This window comes from Pinus tabuliformis, chromosome J, assembly GCF_031772625.1.
Source record: "Pinus tabuliformis cultivar Carrire ecotype Pingquan chromosome J, CPIR1, whole genome shotgun sequence".
Lineage (NCBI taxonomy): Eukaryota > Viridiplantae > Streptophyta > Pinopsida > Pinales > Pinaceae > Pinus > Pinus tabuliformis.
Window position 1 is genome coordinate 984,575,100 of NC_142295.1, and position 18,488 is coordinate 984,593,587.

Below are 18,488 nucleotides of genomic sequence, written 5' to 3' on the forward strand. Positions count from 1 at the left end.
TAATATTTAATTAACTTATTGTACAATATTGTTTAAATTAAATATTCATAATAAACACCAGCGTGTTTTTTAATTATTCCCTTCCCATACAAAGGCCACATGCACTTCATTTTCACGTGCGCCCGGTCCCCAAGCCGAAGGCAATAGAATTAAAAAAGGTGTTGTCTAGAGAAGCCCCTGACGGCAGATTTACATACGCCTTGACCGGAGATTTCTGGCTGAAATTCGGTGGAAAAATTTTCAAATTTCAAATATTCATAATGCTGGAGTGTTTGACTGAAAATTTCTGGTCGGAGTTTAGTTAAAAAAATTGTTGAAGTATTTTGATTATTTTTTGGCACTCCAAATTTTGAAATTTAACCATTATAATTTAAAATTTAAAAAAGTTCGACCAAATTTTATCATAATATTTAGGTAAATTTCCATTATTTCCCTGACTAATTTATTGATTTTTTAAACCGGTTTTAAAAAAAGCTAATTAATGGATTCTTTAAACCAGGCTTAAAAAAATTCAATAAATAGAGAATAATCAAATAAAGATCATGCCAAAGTCTTCACATTACCACCACGTGACAACCGTTGAATGGTCAGTCTATCGATTTGTGGGAACTGAGGAAGTCTAGAGGCAGCTTGGGCTGGAATGGGAAATATAATCAATCGCTCTAAAATCACATCCCATTCTATTCATTCAATTAAAATCCGTCCAAGTCGCAAACCAGCAATGGCGCAAAACAGAGGATGCCTTGTTTGCTGCCCTGTCATATCACGTTCAGTGGAAGAGACACTGGAGCAAATGCAACAAGCCAAAGTTGATGGTGCAGACATTGTTGAGATCAGGATTGACCTCTTAAATAACTTCAATCCAAAGGCTGATTTAGCAATTCTGCTCAAAGAAAGACCACTGCCCATCATCATTACTTACAGGTATACTCACGTACTTCAGCCTTTAATTCGCAGTCGACTTTGTATCAGCGTGTGTATATTGAAGTATTTTACCATGTGAGTTTAGCCAGTTTTCATTCTGGGTGCGCTCCTGCTAATGGGTAGATATAGATTATGTACTTGAAATGGGCTACTTCATCCAGACTTGTTTTAAGGTCATTCCTGGAATACTATCACGGCGTATTTCTAATCAGAATTGGGAAATGACCTCAACACTATGTTTAATTAAAAAGGGTAAACCGTAATCTGTGTCATGAAATGCTTATGTTCCGACCGGAGTAATCAGCAATAAATATGTCCTGCACTGGAAGAAACTCCATTGCTTCTATTTTGGATCTTGATCATGTTTTTCTCTCTTTGGAAACAGACCGGAAAACTTTTAGTAAATGGATGAGGGTATTGTAATATGTATAAATTACTAATGTTAAATAAAATACCTTGCTTGTTTTTTTAATGCGAGGCTCAAGACCAAGGTCTAATTAGTGAAAGAAAGAAAGAAAGAAATTATTTTAATGTCCACGAGGCTAAAGATAGCCTATGGGACAGATTGCTTCTTCATCTGCTTGATGTATTCGGCCCTTTTTTTGTGAAGCTTCACAATAAATGCTCCCATCTTCTCGACAAACCCCTCGTTAAATAGATTATCCCAAGAGCTAGCTGCCAGTGTATCTGCATAACTTTCCATGTTGTCTTTGAAGGCCTCACATTCTAAAATGAATAACTACGTATATACATGTTGTAAATATATTTCGATGAACTGTGTAGTAAGCTTACCTTGGTGAACTAAAGCTATATGAATATTGATGCTGGGATATAATATAGAAAGAAAAATAAGAAAGAAAGAAAAAAGCCTATAATAAATGGTCCAAGATGACTATAGAGAGCATAAGAAGGCTGATTCCACCCGAGGGGAAGAGGAAAGGGGGATTGAGGAAGTAATCCGCTAATGCTAGCTGTTGGTCTATAATATTTGATCTCTTTTCCATCATGTACAAGTGTCAATTTTGGTACGTCAAAAACCGATATAGGAGAATCACACTATCATGGATGGGGGCGTGATCGGTAGCTCTAAAGGTAAGCACGAAAGAGAAAATGCTGCATCTCTTGACTGACAAATTGTAGGTACTGTGCTCATTGCCGATTTTCTTGGTGGAACTTTCTCGTGATACCGTATCATATGCGGATACCGTATCATACATATGAAGGAATATGACTTCTGCAGAGCGGAAAGAGAACAGAGACCGGGGTAGAGAAATGCTTAGCATAAATAATCCTCTATTATCTGGAAGAATAATAGAAGAATTATTGAGCAGCTGGGTTTGAATTGGCTGGAGGTTTTTGTCCAACCATTGAGCAACGTGGTGCGCGTTGTGGTCAGAGGTATGAGCAGAACAGAGCAGTGTGGGCAGTAGTGAGAGCAGCGAACAGTGAACAGTGAGCAGTGTGAGAGCAGGGAGTTTTTATGCAGCAGAAGTATCGAGCAGCGAGCAAGCAGCAGCAAATGCATTTAAACATGACAAAGGAACCAGAAATTTCAGAACATGTGGAGACAAATGATTTAGGACAAGTGAAAATTGCCTCATCCGCCAAAGCTGGGAAGTGGGTTTGGGTCAATGCCAAACAATATCGGGGCATTTTAAAACAAAGAATAGCCCGTCTGAAATGGGAGCAAGCAAGGAAGAAACAGTCTCAAAAGAAAAGTAATTGAGCCCTTCACAAAAAGCACTCAAACAAGTCTCCTCCACAAGCATGTGGCAACAAGAAGTCCAAAGGAAAAGTCATTGATGATTTTGTCTTATATAGTCCCACATCCACACTTCTCACCTGGTCATTTGATTTTTATGTGAAAGAATTGTTAAATGCAAAACAAAGGTTGGAGGTTTTAGAAGCTAAAGGGCAGGAAAGAGATCATAAAATTCATATAATAACGACTGAGAACAATACGTTAGCAGAAAACAATAAAATTTTAAAAGAACAAGTGGCATTGCTACAGGAAGCTCTCTTGATAGGGAAGACAGAATGGCAACGCATGAAAGAGAATGTGCAAAACATAAAGAAATCTGTAGTGGAAAGTACAGAGGTGGTGAATGTGAAATCATCCCAAGATAAAGGGAAAATGATTGCCCAAATAAACAATCATGAAGAGAACACAAGAGAAGAAACGAAAGGAGATTCCACCAAAGTTTCCAAAACTTGGGCTCAAGTTATTAGCAATTCTGCTAATAAGGAAGGAGAAACAAATATTCAAGTTGACAACATGCAAGATAGTGAAGGCAAGGAAAGACAAAATAGGGCAGCAAACATAATTATTAAAGGGGTGAAAGACTATGGGAAAAATGAATGTACTCTTGACCTTGCAAGAGACTTCTTGAAAGACAAGTTGCTATGGCAAGGACAAATATGTCAAGTATGGAGGGTGGGTAAGTTTAAAGGGGAGAGAGCCAAGCCCATAAAAGTCATTATGCCTAGCTTGCGTGATAAATATATTATTCTAAGCAAGAAACATCTTTTGAGGGGTTCTCGTTTTTTCGTAGAAGAAGATTTAACTGTAAAACAACAGGAGGAAAGAAGGGAGAAATTTTAAAGGTTAGGGCAGCAAGAGATGAAGGAAAGAGAGCATGGATTTATAAAGGCAAAGCTGTGATAGCGCAATTTGGACCTCCTTCCAGAACAGAGCAGCAAGATGGTAATAAAGAAGAGACAACAAACTCTTCAACAGGAAATCAGAAAGCAAGGTCGGTATGGGAAAACAGGGACAAAGACTCAAATGTGAGTCTTTCATGTCAAAATAAATAGCAATCAAGTCATACCTAGGTTTCCTTAAGATTAGTTTGTTGGAATTGCAGAGGTTACCCATGGAGACAAGGACCTGGGTTAGGGCCTATTGCGGAAAATAGAGACATAATTTGCCTCATAGAAACACATGAGCATGAAGGGTGCAAGACACCTTTGTTTGAAGGATACTGGAAGATGGCAATGTGGAACAAGGCAGCAGGGAATGGCAAAGGGCACGGGGGTATCATGGTTTTAGTAAGGGAGAAAGAAGGTCGTCTTATTCAGTTAGAAAAAGAAGACTCAAATAAGCAATTCATTTGGTTTAAAATATTAGAAAATGGAAACCACATCAGAATTGCAACATGCTATTTTGCGCCACAGGTTTCAAAAATCTACAAAGGTAGAGGGCTTGACCACAAAGATCCATTTGCAACTTTAAAAGCGGATATTGCAACATATTCACAGCTAGGTGAAGTTCTTATAGTGGGTGATTTCAATGCTAGGACTGCAAGTGAGCAAGCTAACATTCTTTGTTGTAAAGATGATTGTGACCCTATTTGGCTTATAGAAGAAAGTAATCATCAGTGGGAAAGAATTTCAGAGGACAAAGGCTGTAATCTCTTTGGTGAACAGTTGCTTACTCTATGTGGGGCCTTTGATTTAGTCATTTGTAATGGCTTGACTAGATGGGCAAAGTCCGGTAATTTCACTTGCAATATTTACAATGGAGCAAGTGTGGTAGATTATGTAATTTGCTCGCATGGTTTGTGTGAGAAAATGGAAGAAGTTTTGGTTGGAGATCAGCTGTGGGATTTGAAATCAGATCACAAGCCAATTTATTTATGTTTCTCTTGGATTGGAAAAAAACAATTAGAGTCAAAAATTCAGCATGTCCAACAAAATCTCCCACAGGGCAGAATTCTTTTGATGCCAGAAAATTGTAATACCTTCAAAATGACGCTAGAGAGGCTCTTTGAGAATGAGAAAATTACAATTCACAGCCTTCATAGTCATGAATTAACACATTTAATTCAATGCGCACTTGCAAAGTGCAAAAGAACAAAAATTAAGAAGTCTGAAACAAATTGCTTTCCGGTTAATGCTTGGTTTGACGAGGAATGCAAAAAGGCAAGGAGAATGTGGAAAGAGTCAAACAAGGATAACATAAAGCTCAAACCGTACAAGTAGTTATTAAGCAAGAAAAAGGCTGATTTCATGGTTTCAAGGAGGGAAGAACTAATCTTCCTTGGGAAAAATAATCCCAAATTATTTTGGAAGGAGCTCCAACCAAAAAAAATACAAATTGGAAATAATATTACAGCTTCTAAATGGTTTGACTATGCAAGACAACTCTATGAGCAGGTTCCCAAGGTTGACCCTCTCCCCTTGGTCAACACTGATACTGAACTTTTCATGGTACAAGAGGTAGAGATGGGTATCAAGAAGTTGGGCGTTGGAAAAACAAAAGACTTAGCTGAACTCCAAGTAGAATATCTAAAGTGGGGCTCAAAGATTCTTGCACCTCAAATTACAAAAATTTTCAACAACATCATACAAGAAGGGCTCCCCACAGATTGGTCAACTAGTTTGGCAATACTTCTTTTCAAGAGCGGTGACGTCAATAATCCCTCCAATTATAGGACCATCATGATAAACCTTTTGTTTGCAAAGCTATTTGGAAGCATGCTAGAAAACAAAATTAGCAAGTGGGCAGAAAAAAGAGATAAGTGTGCTAAAGGGCAAGTAGGTTTTAGACCTAAACATTCCACAGTTGATCATTGCATAACTTTAAGGCACATCATTGAAAAAGTTTGGGAGGAAAAGGAAGAAGTCTTTTGTTGCTTTGTTGATTTCAGAAAAGCATTTGACTCGGTTCCTAGGGATAAACTTTGGCAAAGAATGGAGGAACTTGGGGTTCCTAAACATTTGAGAGCAGCTGTGCATAGGTTGTATGAAGATGTAAAAGTCAAAATTAGAACTTCAGCAGGCATTTCTGAAAGTTTTAGAAGCGATATTGGGGTCAAGCAAGGTTGCCCACTGTGTCCTACCCTTTTTGGTTTATATATCGACAAGCTCGAGGAGTGGTTAAATTCGCAAGGGGGTGATGGTATCTATTTGTGCAAGTTTGTTATAAGGCTTCTTTTGTATGTAGATGACTTTATTCTGATTGCTAAATCGGCTCTTGGTTTGCAAGAGCACTTACTATCCCTTGAGAATTTTTGTAGAAGTGTGGGGATGCAAGTCAATATCAGCAAAACGAAAGTAGTGGTCTTCTCTAAGAAAAGAAAACATAACCAACATCAGTTCTACTTTGAAGGCAACATTTTGGAAGAAGTTGCGGATTACAAATACCTCGGGATGGCTTTAACAAAAATCTAAGCTGGAATGGCTGTAGAAAGAAAAGAACTTTGGGGGGTTGGAAAGCATTTTATGTTTTTCAAAATAGGTGTAGAGAGGCAGAGTTATGGGACTGGAAGACCACTCAAACTCTTTTTGGGCTTCTAGTGATTTCGGTGATTCTCTATGGTTGTGAACTGTGGGCTAGCAGTACCTCCGACATGCAGTGGAGACAAATTGAGAAAATTCAGAAGTGTTTGATTACAAACGAATTTAAGATGAAAAGTGCAGTTCCTTATGATATCTTGTTAAGTGAAATAGGGATTGCTCCTATTGAAGCAATTGCTATGGTGCGAGTCATAAGGTATTTAAAAAAAATTGAGCAAATGGAAGATGGTAGATGGCCTAAGGTTGTCTTTAACGATAGATTGTGCAAGAGCAAAAAAACTTGGATGCAGCAAAATAACAAATGGTTTAGTAAATGGGGTATTTGCTTGAACGTGTGTCCCATAAACAGCAAAGAGATAAAAGCTTTTGTTATGGAAAAGTTCCACAAATGTACTTGGGATAAGGAGCTAGGAAGAAAGAAACATTACTATATTGAAGTGTTTAATCCCACTCATAATCATCAACCAAAAGCATACACAGAGGCCAATATCTCTTGGAGAGCCAAAATTCTTATTGCTCAGTTAAGGACTAATTCTCATCAACTTTGTTGTGAAACAATTCTCATCAACTTTGTTGTGAAACAATTCTCATCAACTCTGTTGTGAAACAGGGCGCTGGAAAAGGCCAAAGGAAGTGTGGGAGGAAAGGGTATGCATTTTTTGTTCTTCCGGAAAAGTGGAAACAGAAAAACATTTCATTTTAGAATGTGAGGCCTTCAAAGACAACAGGGAAAGTTTTGCAGATATGCTGGCAGCGAGCTCTTAGGATAATCTATATAGCGAGGGGTTTGTTGAAAAGCTGGGAGCATTTATTATGAAGCTTCACAGAAAAAGGGCCGAATACATCAAGCAGATGAAGAAGCAATCTGTCCCAAAGGCTATCTTTAGCCTCGTGGACGTTAAAATAATTTCTTTCTTTCTTCTTTCTTTCTTTCTGTAATTTAAATGAAGCCATCCACTTCTGCCAACTTAGAAAGCAAATCAAATCAAATCACTAAATGCATGTAGAAATTTGGTGAGGAAGTCCACCTCATGTAGTCATTGGGGCATGCACTGTTTACAATTACCTTGGGAGGAATGTAAGAGTAATTCATTCTCCTGCTAGAAGGAAAGTAATTCATCATTTTTTCAACTCTCTTATTTCCGTTCATTCTATTCATTCACAATTCTCACCATTCCCACCTCTATTAGGGGCTTGATTAGGGAAACTCCGAAAGTTGCTCAGGGGATTTGAATGAAGTATGAAATAATAGATTAGTGCTCTTAAAGCTTTCCGACTCTCATGATGCATTCTCCATATGCTACTGATTAACTAGAAATTTGAAGATGACGAAATCAGCACCACGACAGAGGAATTGACAAACCACGGGGAAGAGAGAGAGGTTGTGGATGAGCATAGAGGTTGGGCAAGCTAGGAAGCTTTCACCCACTAGTTACTGCTGTTCATTGGTTGTTTGAGAGTCAATTTTTACTTTTTTAAGTTATTCTTAGAAAGCATTCAGCAGATTGGATTTTTTTTGCTTATATGAAAGAGCATTAGAAGGAAAAGAAATATCCTTGAGGGACTATTGAATAGAGAAAGGGAAGATTTTTTTGTGTTGTGTAGGGAAGTGGAAGACAATGTTATTGTTGTTTGACATATAGATGAAAAAATCATCAATTAATTGAATTAATAGATTTTTTTTTGTATTGTGTAGGGAAGTGGAAGAGAGTGTCATTGTTGTTTGACATATAGATGAAAAAATCATCGATTACTTGAATTAATTATGGTTAATCTTTGATCACAATGTCAAAACAATTAGTCACTGGGTAATATTTGTGATTAATTCGGAAAATAAAAAAATTCATACTTAATAAAAAAAATAGTGATTAATTCAAAAAAATTGTGAGTCGATGGGTGTTTGTTGCCTTTGCATGGAAAAGTGCCAATGAAGATGGAACACTATAATTTTTTTGGGTTATTGTTCTTTTCAGTTGTTATGGTGGAAAACTTAGTTGAGCGAATCCAGCATTGGTTTGGAGAGAGAAATAATTGTTTTCACCACCATTGAAGCATTTTCTTGGAGTTATGGAGGGATTCATTGCTGCCCAAGATTTTCATTCTGTATGTGTTAATTAAGCAACACAACACTTCAATATTTTCCAATTTATGCAAGGGTTTGTAGAAGGCATACTACTCACCCCTTGTTATCAAATGTTTATGGATTATAGAATGATTTTAGAAAGTTCATATATAAATATATATATGTCGAACAATGTTTTATGTACATATTTTTCATTTTTTTGGCCCTAGGTGTGAAGTTGGCCATTTGGACCTCTTACCTCCCAAATCCTCGCTTTAAGTGAGAAAGCCCTAAACAAAAGTGAGTCCCTTGAGTTTATGAATAAGGGTACCCATTGTCGCCACGGTAGCTCCTTCACTCTCTCTAGGCTGGATCTCCTTTGACATAAGGGTGAAGTGCCTACAAATGGCTAAGTCCAACTTATGATGACTACTTGAAAGGGGTTATATACTTGGCAACAAATTTGATTTATGATGCTTCTTAAAGTATATTTCAAATTTAGGGAAACTGAAAGTAAATGAGTATTTTTTTTTTTGTATTTTATGAGGTGGTTGAAAGAGAGATTAGTGTCTAAAACAATCCAAGGCATATGGATTATGGATTCAATAAATTAGTCTTAGAGGGTTGTTTTCTATAAGCGATTAGGACACAACAAAGCTGCAATAGTGTTAGGATATAAGGCTTAATAAAATCGCTTTATGACTTCAGGGTATAGTTTATGCTTTTGTTCATTCTTTTTTTTTGTAGAGTAGTCTATCCCACATTCAAGTGGAAATGACTTGCTCAATGAGAAAGTGTATATAAGGAGGTGAACTCCATTGTAATAAATGTATTAGTTATTCATTGATAATATCCTATTATATTTTTATGGGTATTTTTCTTTGAACTCAGTTATGTGACTAAACTCTATCTAGGCTTTCATCATTTAGTGATTAGCTCATTTTGTAATAAATAGCATCTTACAACCAGACCTATTTTGTTTTTCCTGAGAAAAATACCCATAATTTTTTATTTTTTATTTTATTAGAGAAAAATACTCATAAATTTTTTCATAGTAAAATGATAAAGTTATATTTTGCCTATACACTACAAGAGTGTATTCCTGAAAATCCCAACATCAGCAATGTACCCATAAATTCTTTCATAATGTACTCATAAATTCTTTCATAGTAAAATGATGAAGTTACATTTTGCATATACACTACAAGAGTGTATTCCTGAAAATCCCAACAGCAGCAATGTCTTTTAGCTTGCCAACGGATAAGAGAAACAAAATTATAGAGCATATGTCATCCAAAAAAACTGTGCTCAAGGGGAAGAAAATTACATCTCCATATACAACATACATATATCAGAAGAAACCATGAAGGCCGGACTGTCCATAAGAAATGTCAGCAACCAAGAAGTATCTATAGTAAACAACTTCACAAAATCTGATGAAAAAGAACTATTCAGCTGAACATTTGGTTGTATGAAAAAAACCCCAAAACAAGACCTGTATGGCCCCTATGGAACAAGAAAGGATCTGTCCCTGTGAGTCTGTTGTAATCCGACCTGATAAAAGGAACAGACTGTCCAAAATCCAACCAGACCTATTTTGTTGTTTATTAATGCATAAATTAACTTGGAGCTCTATTCCAAAGGTGCAATTTTTAAAATTTGCTATGAGGATGTGTCTTACAGTGAAGTATAAAACTTGTAGCAACCTTAAAAGTGATAGTTCAAGATTGACACATTCGATTAAAAAAAAAGAAAAAAGGAAAAAGAGGAGATTAAGAGAGGAAAGCCCACACCTAATTCCTTCTATTGGAGTAGAGTTACCTTTCAAAAATAGTCCTTGACGCAGAATTTACAAGCAATTTCCAGCTTTGACATTCAATAATTGGAGATGAAAACATAAGCCACACATTAGCAAGAAAGAAACCCTTGAATTTCCAAGCCTTCAATGAATATTTAACAATAGCTCTAGAGTATTTTTATCAAACTTTCAACTAACCATTACTATGTGAGGGAGCTTCTCTTATATAGAGTTACGAGCTCAAAACCATCAAACATAAAATAATATAATCCAAGCTTAGATCCATGGTTACTCCTAGGGACAGCTAAAATATAATTTCTATAATAAACTCCTAAAGACACGTAAAAAAATACATAATAAAATAAGGGGACAGAAGAGTGGATATACTACTTGTCCTCTCCTCGAGTAGGGATGTCCTTGAACTTGGCTTGTTTGACCATGCAAATCCATTCATTAAGAATGCCACATGGATCCTCCTCCTAGAGTGCACCCTTCAAGGTGACCTCAAAATGTGTGCAAAAACATCTCATACAAGGGAACTACTTGTCCTTTCCTCAAGTAGGGGATGTCCTTGAACTTGGCTTGTTTGACAATGCAAATCCATTCATTAAGAATGCCACATGGATCCTCCTCTAAAGTGCACCCTTCAAGGTGACCTCAAAATGTGGGAAAGGACATCTCATACAAGGGAGCACTCCACTAAACTAAGAGATAAATCATCATTAAATATTACCACATGCCCGAAATAGCAAGAACAACTACAGCGTTTTCTCGAAGAAACCAACAAAGTTGTCCTCCAAGATTGTTAATTTCTCTAACCCTAGCCATTGACAATTTATTAACCTAGAAGATACCTTTCTGTAAATTAATTTCTTACTGCTGATCTACCAGATAAAAAGTACCGCTGAGATTTTAACACACAATTAAAATATAACATTGAGGCAAGGACCCCTGATGTTGAGCTGCCCAAACAAACGCTTCAAGTTCCGTAAAGGTGCGAAGCCGCTTGTCCCTCCGGGGGCAAGGACCGGTAGGGGCTTGCTTGACGTTAGGAAAGCAAGGACAGTACCGCATTCCGGTTAAAAGGAGTGTTTCCTGGGGGCCGGGCTCTGCAGGACAACCAGTAGCTACCTTTCTTTACTCACCTTACCAGAATAAGATTTCCTTCCAACAAGGAAGTTGAAAGCACCCTCCTTTCCTTGTCCAGCTCCTTATAAACTATGGAAGCACCTGCTACCAACTGTAGTTGAATGAATCTCAGATATACTTTGTCACTGCAACTAGCTTTGCAACTGTCCCTTGAGTCTCTGACTGCAACTAGCTCTGCACTGTCCACTGAGCACTACTGTGCCCAACTGGATCTGCTACTATAGCTCATGAATTTGACTGCAACTAGCTTTGCATCTGCTCCTCAAGATATGACAACACCTTGCTAACATCTCGACCCTCCTGCTACTCTAACTGTGGGCTCCCGTAGTAAAGGAATTGATCCATATGAACAACTACTGGATTTGATCTGGACTTCCTGCTACTCACCCATGGACCCTGCCCATACTGGTGATATGAAGCATCATGCTCCTCCTCTATCTAGAGGTATCGCTGTTATCAATGCAAATTCCTCCAATCTAGAGGTCAACTCATCGATCTTTGCTGCCCCTTCTTGTCCTTCTTCCTCTTGGGACACTGGGTGACGCAGTGACCAAATTCACCATATTCGAAGTACTTGACCTTTAATAGGTCCTTCTTCTTCTCTTCTCCTTTTGAGTTCTGTCCCTGACTAGGACCCTTCTTCGCCTTACCTTTACTTGCAAGGGCTAGGTTCTCTTTTTCTTCCATCTCAACTTTCGGTCCCTTTGCCACTGCTGCTAGTAGCACCCTCGATGAGACTGGGCTGTAGCTCCTCTTGAGTGAAATCACTCCATAGGCATTTCCATCTTGGTAGCTGATCTTGTCCATTGATCCCCTAAATGAATGTCTGCCATTCCTTGGTAAACCTGTTTAGAGCTATTCGCACTAGTTCACCATCATTTGGTTTTTCTCCAACAGCTGCAAGCTCATCTCGGACTTCCTAAATCCTAGTGAGATAGGAAGTTATGCGCTCACCCTTCTGCATCTTTGTTGTCCTCAACTTCTCCTTGAGAATCATTTTCCTATTCTTAGATGGATCCTTGTATAACTTCACAATAACATCCCACATTTCCTTTGCCGTATTTTTCTTAGCAATATGTGGGACATTATGCTCCTGAACACTTTCTAGGACCATCCTCTTGGATTTGGCCATCTCTTTTTTGAAGTTTGCCAACTACTATGCATCTGTTGGTTCTACCATGACATTTGTCATGAACTCCTTCAAGCCAAGCTCATCCAGTAGGAATTGCATTCAAGCCTTCCAGATGCCAAAGTTTGAGGCTTCTTCAAGTCTATCTTGATCTTTGAGTCCTGCTGAAGCCATCTATGTGAAACTCAAATAAACTGGAGAACTATCTATATGGGAAATCTCCTTCTCTTTCCAGCAACTCAATCCGACCTTCTTCCTGCACTCACAAGTCCTCTGGAAATGCGCAAATTTTCCCCTGCACTTGCCTCTAGTGTCCTTTGCAGAATTCGCATTGCCTGCTACTTCACTGGGCAATTCTCTCTACCTTCTAGAAGTCCTCCGGAATCTGGGACACACACTGCTAACCCTGAAACTCATACTGGGTGGACTGACAAGTTTGTTATGAACTTTTGCTTCTAGAAATCAAGGCCTCCTTCCCTACACTGGAAAATTGGAAACCCACTGAGAAATAAACTAGAAATTCCCTCTGTGTTCTTTTCTCTTCCCGTCTTGTGCAGATATGCAACTGCAAACTCTTGCTGCAAATCTCTACATCTAGATCTACTTTGCGAATTCGCTGATCTGCTCATCGGGACCCTCTCTTCGGCAAATCCATTGCTTGCTGCTACTGTTTTTGGACAAATCAAACTTTTCCTCCTCTCTGGTTCTGGAAATTGATTTTCCCGCCCAACAATTCATATTGCCTAGTTGGCCTGTGTAGATCTGGAGAATGCACTTCAGATTTCCCTTTGAAACTGCACGATCTCTCTTCCTTTGGCCTCTGAGCCTTTGATTTGATTAATCAAGCTCTGATACCATGTGAAATTTCCATCACTGCACCAATTGGAGTTTAATCTTCAAACTATTAGCAGTTTATTTGTTTAGGGCAAATAACGATTAAATCACTAATGCACTCTTCACAATAAAAAAACACTGCAGAATTATAAATAAGAAACTGAGAAATAGATGCACACACATAATAAAAATGACACCAATATTTTGGACTAAACGTCCCAAGAAAAAACCTGAAGGGAAAATTGGTGCAACAGATGAGGGTTTATTTTATTATGCAGCAATTTGGAAATTAATACAACTGGATTCCCAATTGGCTATTCTCCAGAAATATACTGGCAAAATAATCTAGAGATCTCAGGTTTCCTCTGCAAATAAACTCGACCTCCTCTGGCCTGCTCGTACCCCACATTGGAAACTCACATTGTTCCTTGGAGCACGCACTATAGCCTCTAAGCAACACGCATAGCCCTGGAACTGCCTCCAACTGGGCTGTCTAGCCTCCCTTTGCCTCTGGAAGTGATTCGCTCTACCTCTGAAAGTGATTCGCTCTACCTCCTGGAAGCTAATTTGTCCTTCGACAACTGAATCAACCCTCTTCTGACAACTCACACCGAGGTTTATGGCTATTCTCATTGCTTGTACGACCTCCTTTGCAGATGTATTCGACCTCCCTTTTCCTGCCACTCCGAGACTTGAAAATCATTGGGAAACTCTTTGGAATTCTGCTGCCAAATTATCTGTTGCTCCCTCTCTTCGATGCTCTCCCTTTGGCTCGAACTATGCCCTCACTAACTCTGCGAATTGGGTAGCTCAATCTGCCACAATGATCACTCTGATGCTTGATGTGTTTCTCTCTAACCCTTCAAGCTGCTCGTATAATTTCTCGTTGGAGTCTTAACGACCACGATTTAATCTCGATCAATTAGAATTCATCACTAGAAGTCTTTAGAGAAATCTTGAACATCCTTAATTAATTAACTTTAATTTAGCACTTTTCCTACACTAGACTTAAAAAATATTTTAATTATGGCAAATTAATTTAATTAAGGTGTTTCCTAAGCTTATCTCACGAAATCTTATATGGGTTTTGGAGATTTAGTGTTCCTTAGCCACTTAGCGTCATCTGAGACTAGAATGCTTGTCTGATGCTACACAGACTCTAGCAGTCTATGGGTGCAAAGCCCCATCACTTAGCTCACTTGCCCCATACGTGAGAATACTCCCGATGTTAACCAAAACATCAACAGAGTGTGCATGAAAGGGTGGTGCAACCTACAAAGATAAGCATAAAATAGCTAGAACACGTGCCACAATGTGAAACCATGTGCTCAAACCCAATGTTGCAAATATGCCAATTTTATAGTGAAAAAATCACGATTTTTTGGCCTAGCTGAGGTTTGCTGATTTTATCAATATTTTCTTGATTTTTAAGATTTTTTGGTTTTCTAGACTCTTGCCTATTTTATGCCGATGCCGATGTTTGCAACATTGCTCAAACCGTCATATCACCTCCAAAACCATGGATAAAACATGAGGGTGTTCTAGGAATATGTGCACAAGTGACCCGACCTTCAAGAGATGTAGTTCCTGTGAAATTTCAACGATTGCAACTACCAGGAATTATTCTCCTAACTTATGCAATTTATTTGTCTTTTGTTAATTTATTAATGGCAAATAACAAACAATCCACTACTGTAATCTTCACAAATAAAATATGTTGCGGAAATTAAAACACTGGAAATGAGAAAATAATGCGCGCACACAATAATTTTGACATCATTATTTTTGGACAAATGTCCCTGGAAAAACCCTGAAGGGAAAACCAATGCAGCAGATGATGGTTTTATTATTATTCAACAATTTGATAAATTACAACTGGTTGCCGTAGAAGGGAAAACCTCTGACATACAACTTTCTCAGCTGGCAAAACAATTTGGGAAATTACTTTTCCTCCAGCAAATTGAACTGGAGCCACTCGCAAACCTCTCTGGCACTTGCACTGCTTCCTAGAAATGCGCATTGCAGCCTTCGAATAATTCAAACAACCTCTAAGACTCACTCCTTGCAAGTTGATCTGCCCCCCTTTGCCTCCTGAAGCTACTCACACCTCCTCTGACAACTGGAAGTGGAAATACTGCTCCTACGACACGCGCTGGGGAAACTAGCTACTTGCCCTACCTGAATCGACCTCTTTGTATGAAAATTCCAACTTCTATTGCAACAACTAGAAACTATTTAGTATTCTTCTAATTGTTAATTAATTTAACAATTTATTTGGCCATACAAACAACAAATAATTTTCTACTTCAATTTCACCAAATTAAATTCCGCGGAAGGTAAACTGGAAATTGAGAAATATTCTAACACACACACATCAAAATTAACACAATTATTTTTGGACAATTGTCTCCAGAAAAGCCCAATGCGGGAAAACCAATGCAACAGATGAGGGTTTTATTGTTATTCTTCAACAACAAATTTGCGTACAATAATTTGGATGTCAAACTGACAATCCAATCTGAGAGAATTACTAGCCAAATTCTTGTGAGGATTTTTCCTCACCCCACAACTGATTTCATCTCCTGAAATTGCCCCCTCTGCAATTCGCAATTCCTTCTGTGTCAATTTTTGTGCAGTGCTTCTGCAGGCCTTGCTGCTACCACCTCTGGAAGCTCCTGAAATCTGTAACTCAACTTCTCTCTGGCTCTAGAATGGATTCACTGGTCCTCCTGATCATAATCCCGGCCACCAGCTACTGAATCGACAACTCCTCCAGCTAGATCGAACTGCTCTGCTGCTATTGCCTGCGCAATCCCTGCACAATCCTTTTGGGAAAACTCACACTCCCTCTCACAGCCTCTTTCAGAACTGGAAGACTTCCTACATAAATGCTAGTGATCTCCTCTGCCACCTACCACTCACCCTCTGGCTCAATCTCCTTTGCTACTAAGAAAATCGAACTGTGTGGGCAACTGAGTATTGGTGTATTCTCCATCTACCTATCGACCTCCTCTTATAATTTCCAGTTGGGACTCCAACGGCCAAGATTAAAACATAATCGATGGCTGAGATCATATCTAGATCGATCTGTGTGAGTTTCTAGATGATTCACACCTTATCTCAATTAATACTGATTAATTAACCGAATTTCTTAAGTTTAGACTTCAGAAAAATAAAAAAATAGGTTAATATTCTAATTGAGATACTTCTAGGTGGAATTTCCAGAAACGATTGCTAGGTTACGGAGGTCTCGTGTTTTAGCCTCTCCACAAAGTTTTGAGACTAGAACACCTCTGATGTTACAAAAACTAACACTCCCTCTTAGCGAGGAAGGTGTTCTCTCTAGTGTTGCACATTCTGCCACAACACCCTGTCTCTGTACCACCCTTTGTCAGGCTATTGCTGTCTGGCTATGTTGCCCACCAACCACTGCGCAACTCTGATGCTGCATCTGTGTTGCTGCTGACACTGCTATACTTCTGACAACTCTGTATCTGCACTACAACTCCCTCTCATTTATTGCTGCTACAACTGCAACTGAGAAGCCTTTGAAATATTGTATTTGTCGGCTAAAATGGGTTCTCCATCATACCCATTTGTTCTCTAAAATAGACAAACTTAGTGCTCCCTAGAGCTTTCATGAGTATGTCTGCAACCTGCTCATCAGTGGGAACATACTGTAGTTGGACTGTTCCACACTGCACACAATCTCTGATGAAATGATGTCGAATATCAATGTGTTTCGACCTGTCATGAAACATTGGATTCTCAGAGAGCTTGATCCAACTCTGATTATCACAGTGAACACTGATCGCTTCCATCCTTTGCCCGAACAAGCTTGCTAGCAGCTTCGGGAGCCATATAGCTTCGCACATCGCTATGCTCGATGCCATATACTCTACTTTTGCAGAGCTCAGTGCTACTGACTTTTGCTTCCTGCCGCACCAAGAGACCATCCCTGATCCAACGTTGAAGTAGTACCCACAGGTACTTTTCATGTCCACTGAGCTGCTTGCCCAATCTGCATCTGTGAACCCACATAGTTTGATGTCATCTCTTCGGGTATATTTCAACCCATACTTGATTGTGCCATGCACATACCTCAAAATGTGCCTCGCTGCTGTCCAATGTACCCTCTTCGGTTCCACCATAAACTGATTGAGGGTATTGATCGCGAAACAGATATCTGGCCTAGTGTTGACCAGATACATGAGAGAACTGATGAGCTGTCTATATAAGTTGGGGTTAACATCCTTGTTGTCTGACACATCTATCTTCTTCTAGTTGGTGATCATGGGCATAGACATGGGTCTACAATCCTGCATTCTGAACCTCTTTAGGATATCTGTAGCATATCTTCCTTGACCAAGGAATATCTCCCAGTCCTTTTGCCACACTTCCAATTCTAGGAAATAGTGCATCAACCCAAAGTCCTTCATATCAAACTCTGTTGCCAGGTTCCTCTTGCTGTCCTCTACGAGCCCTGACGATCTTGTCAGGAAGAGATCATCCACATACAATACTAGGATGAGTGGCTCATCCTCTACCATCAAATAGTAAAGGTTGGGATTTGCGTTACTCAGTGTTATCAGAGCCGGACCGAACCGACCGTTTTTGGCACAAAATCGGCCCGAAATGGAATAGGCCGGTTCGGTACCAAACCGGCCTATTTCATCGAATTGTACGGTTCAGGACCGGTTCCATGTACCTATGCAAGCAACATAAAAAGTTGCCTTCTTTTAATTTTTTAATTTTTTCAGTTGTTTGGCCCACTTCGAATTCTCCTCTAGGCTAGCCTAATATTCAAGCCTATGGCCCTCAGCCTAATGATCAAACCTATGGTCCTAGTATTGCTATGCAATTCATGGTAATGTTAAATTCTTAAAGTAAAAGTGACATTCTCCTTTATCTTTCATTTTCATCCTTTTACTTAAATTTTTAACATTACCATGAAATGAATCAGGATGTTTGAGAGTGGTTCCAACCTCAATGGATTTCATATGGAGAAAGTAGAATTTTAGATTTCACTTAGAATCCAACAGACTTAATAGCTTTTTAGGATTTCAAGATTGGTGGGATTGCAACGTTTCGTTTGGATTTTGTCATGTACGAGGGTGTGGAACTAGTACTTAATAAAGAGAACCAAGCCCTCTATGTACTTTGATGTTAGTGGCATTGGTCGTCAAACTCCTCTATCACGACTCTACTAAAAATGTACCCACCACTCAAACAAAATCTTGACATGACATGCTATGTTTTCTTCTATCTTATTTTAATACCTGAATGGTTATATT

General features: G+C 38.8%; 1 protein-coding gene across 3 annotated transcripts in view; it reads left to right on the plus strand.

Moving 5' to 3' along the window:
• The first annotated feature begins 582 nt into the window (after nucleotides 1-582).
• LOC149230157 (bifunctional 3-dehydroquinate dehydratase/shikimate dehydrogenase, chloroplastic-like) overlaps nucleotides 583-18,488 on the plus strand; it is a 178,203-nt gene continuing 160,297 nt past the window's right edge. Inside the window, exon 1 of one of the 3 annotated variants that reach the window (XM_089378872.1) lies at nucleotides 583-924. In XM_089378872.1, the coding sequence (XP_089234998.1) occupies nucleotides 641-924 (284 nt within the window). In that variant the 5' untranslated portion in view covers nucleotides 583-640. The remainder of the gene's footprint in view (nucleotides 925-18,488) is intronic. The other 2 variants (XM_089378870.1, XM_089378871.1) reach the window with 2 other exon arrangements.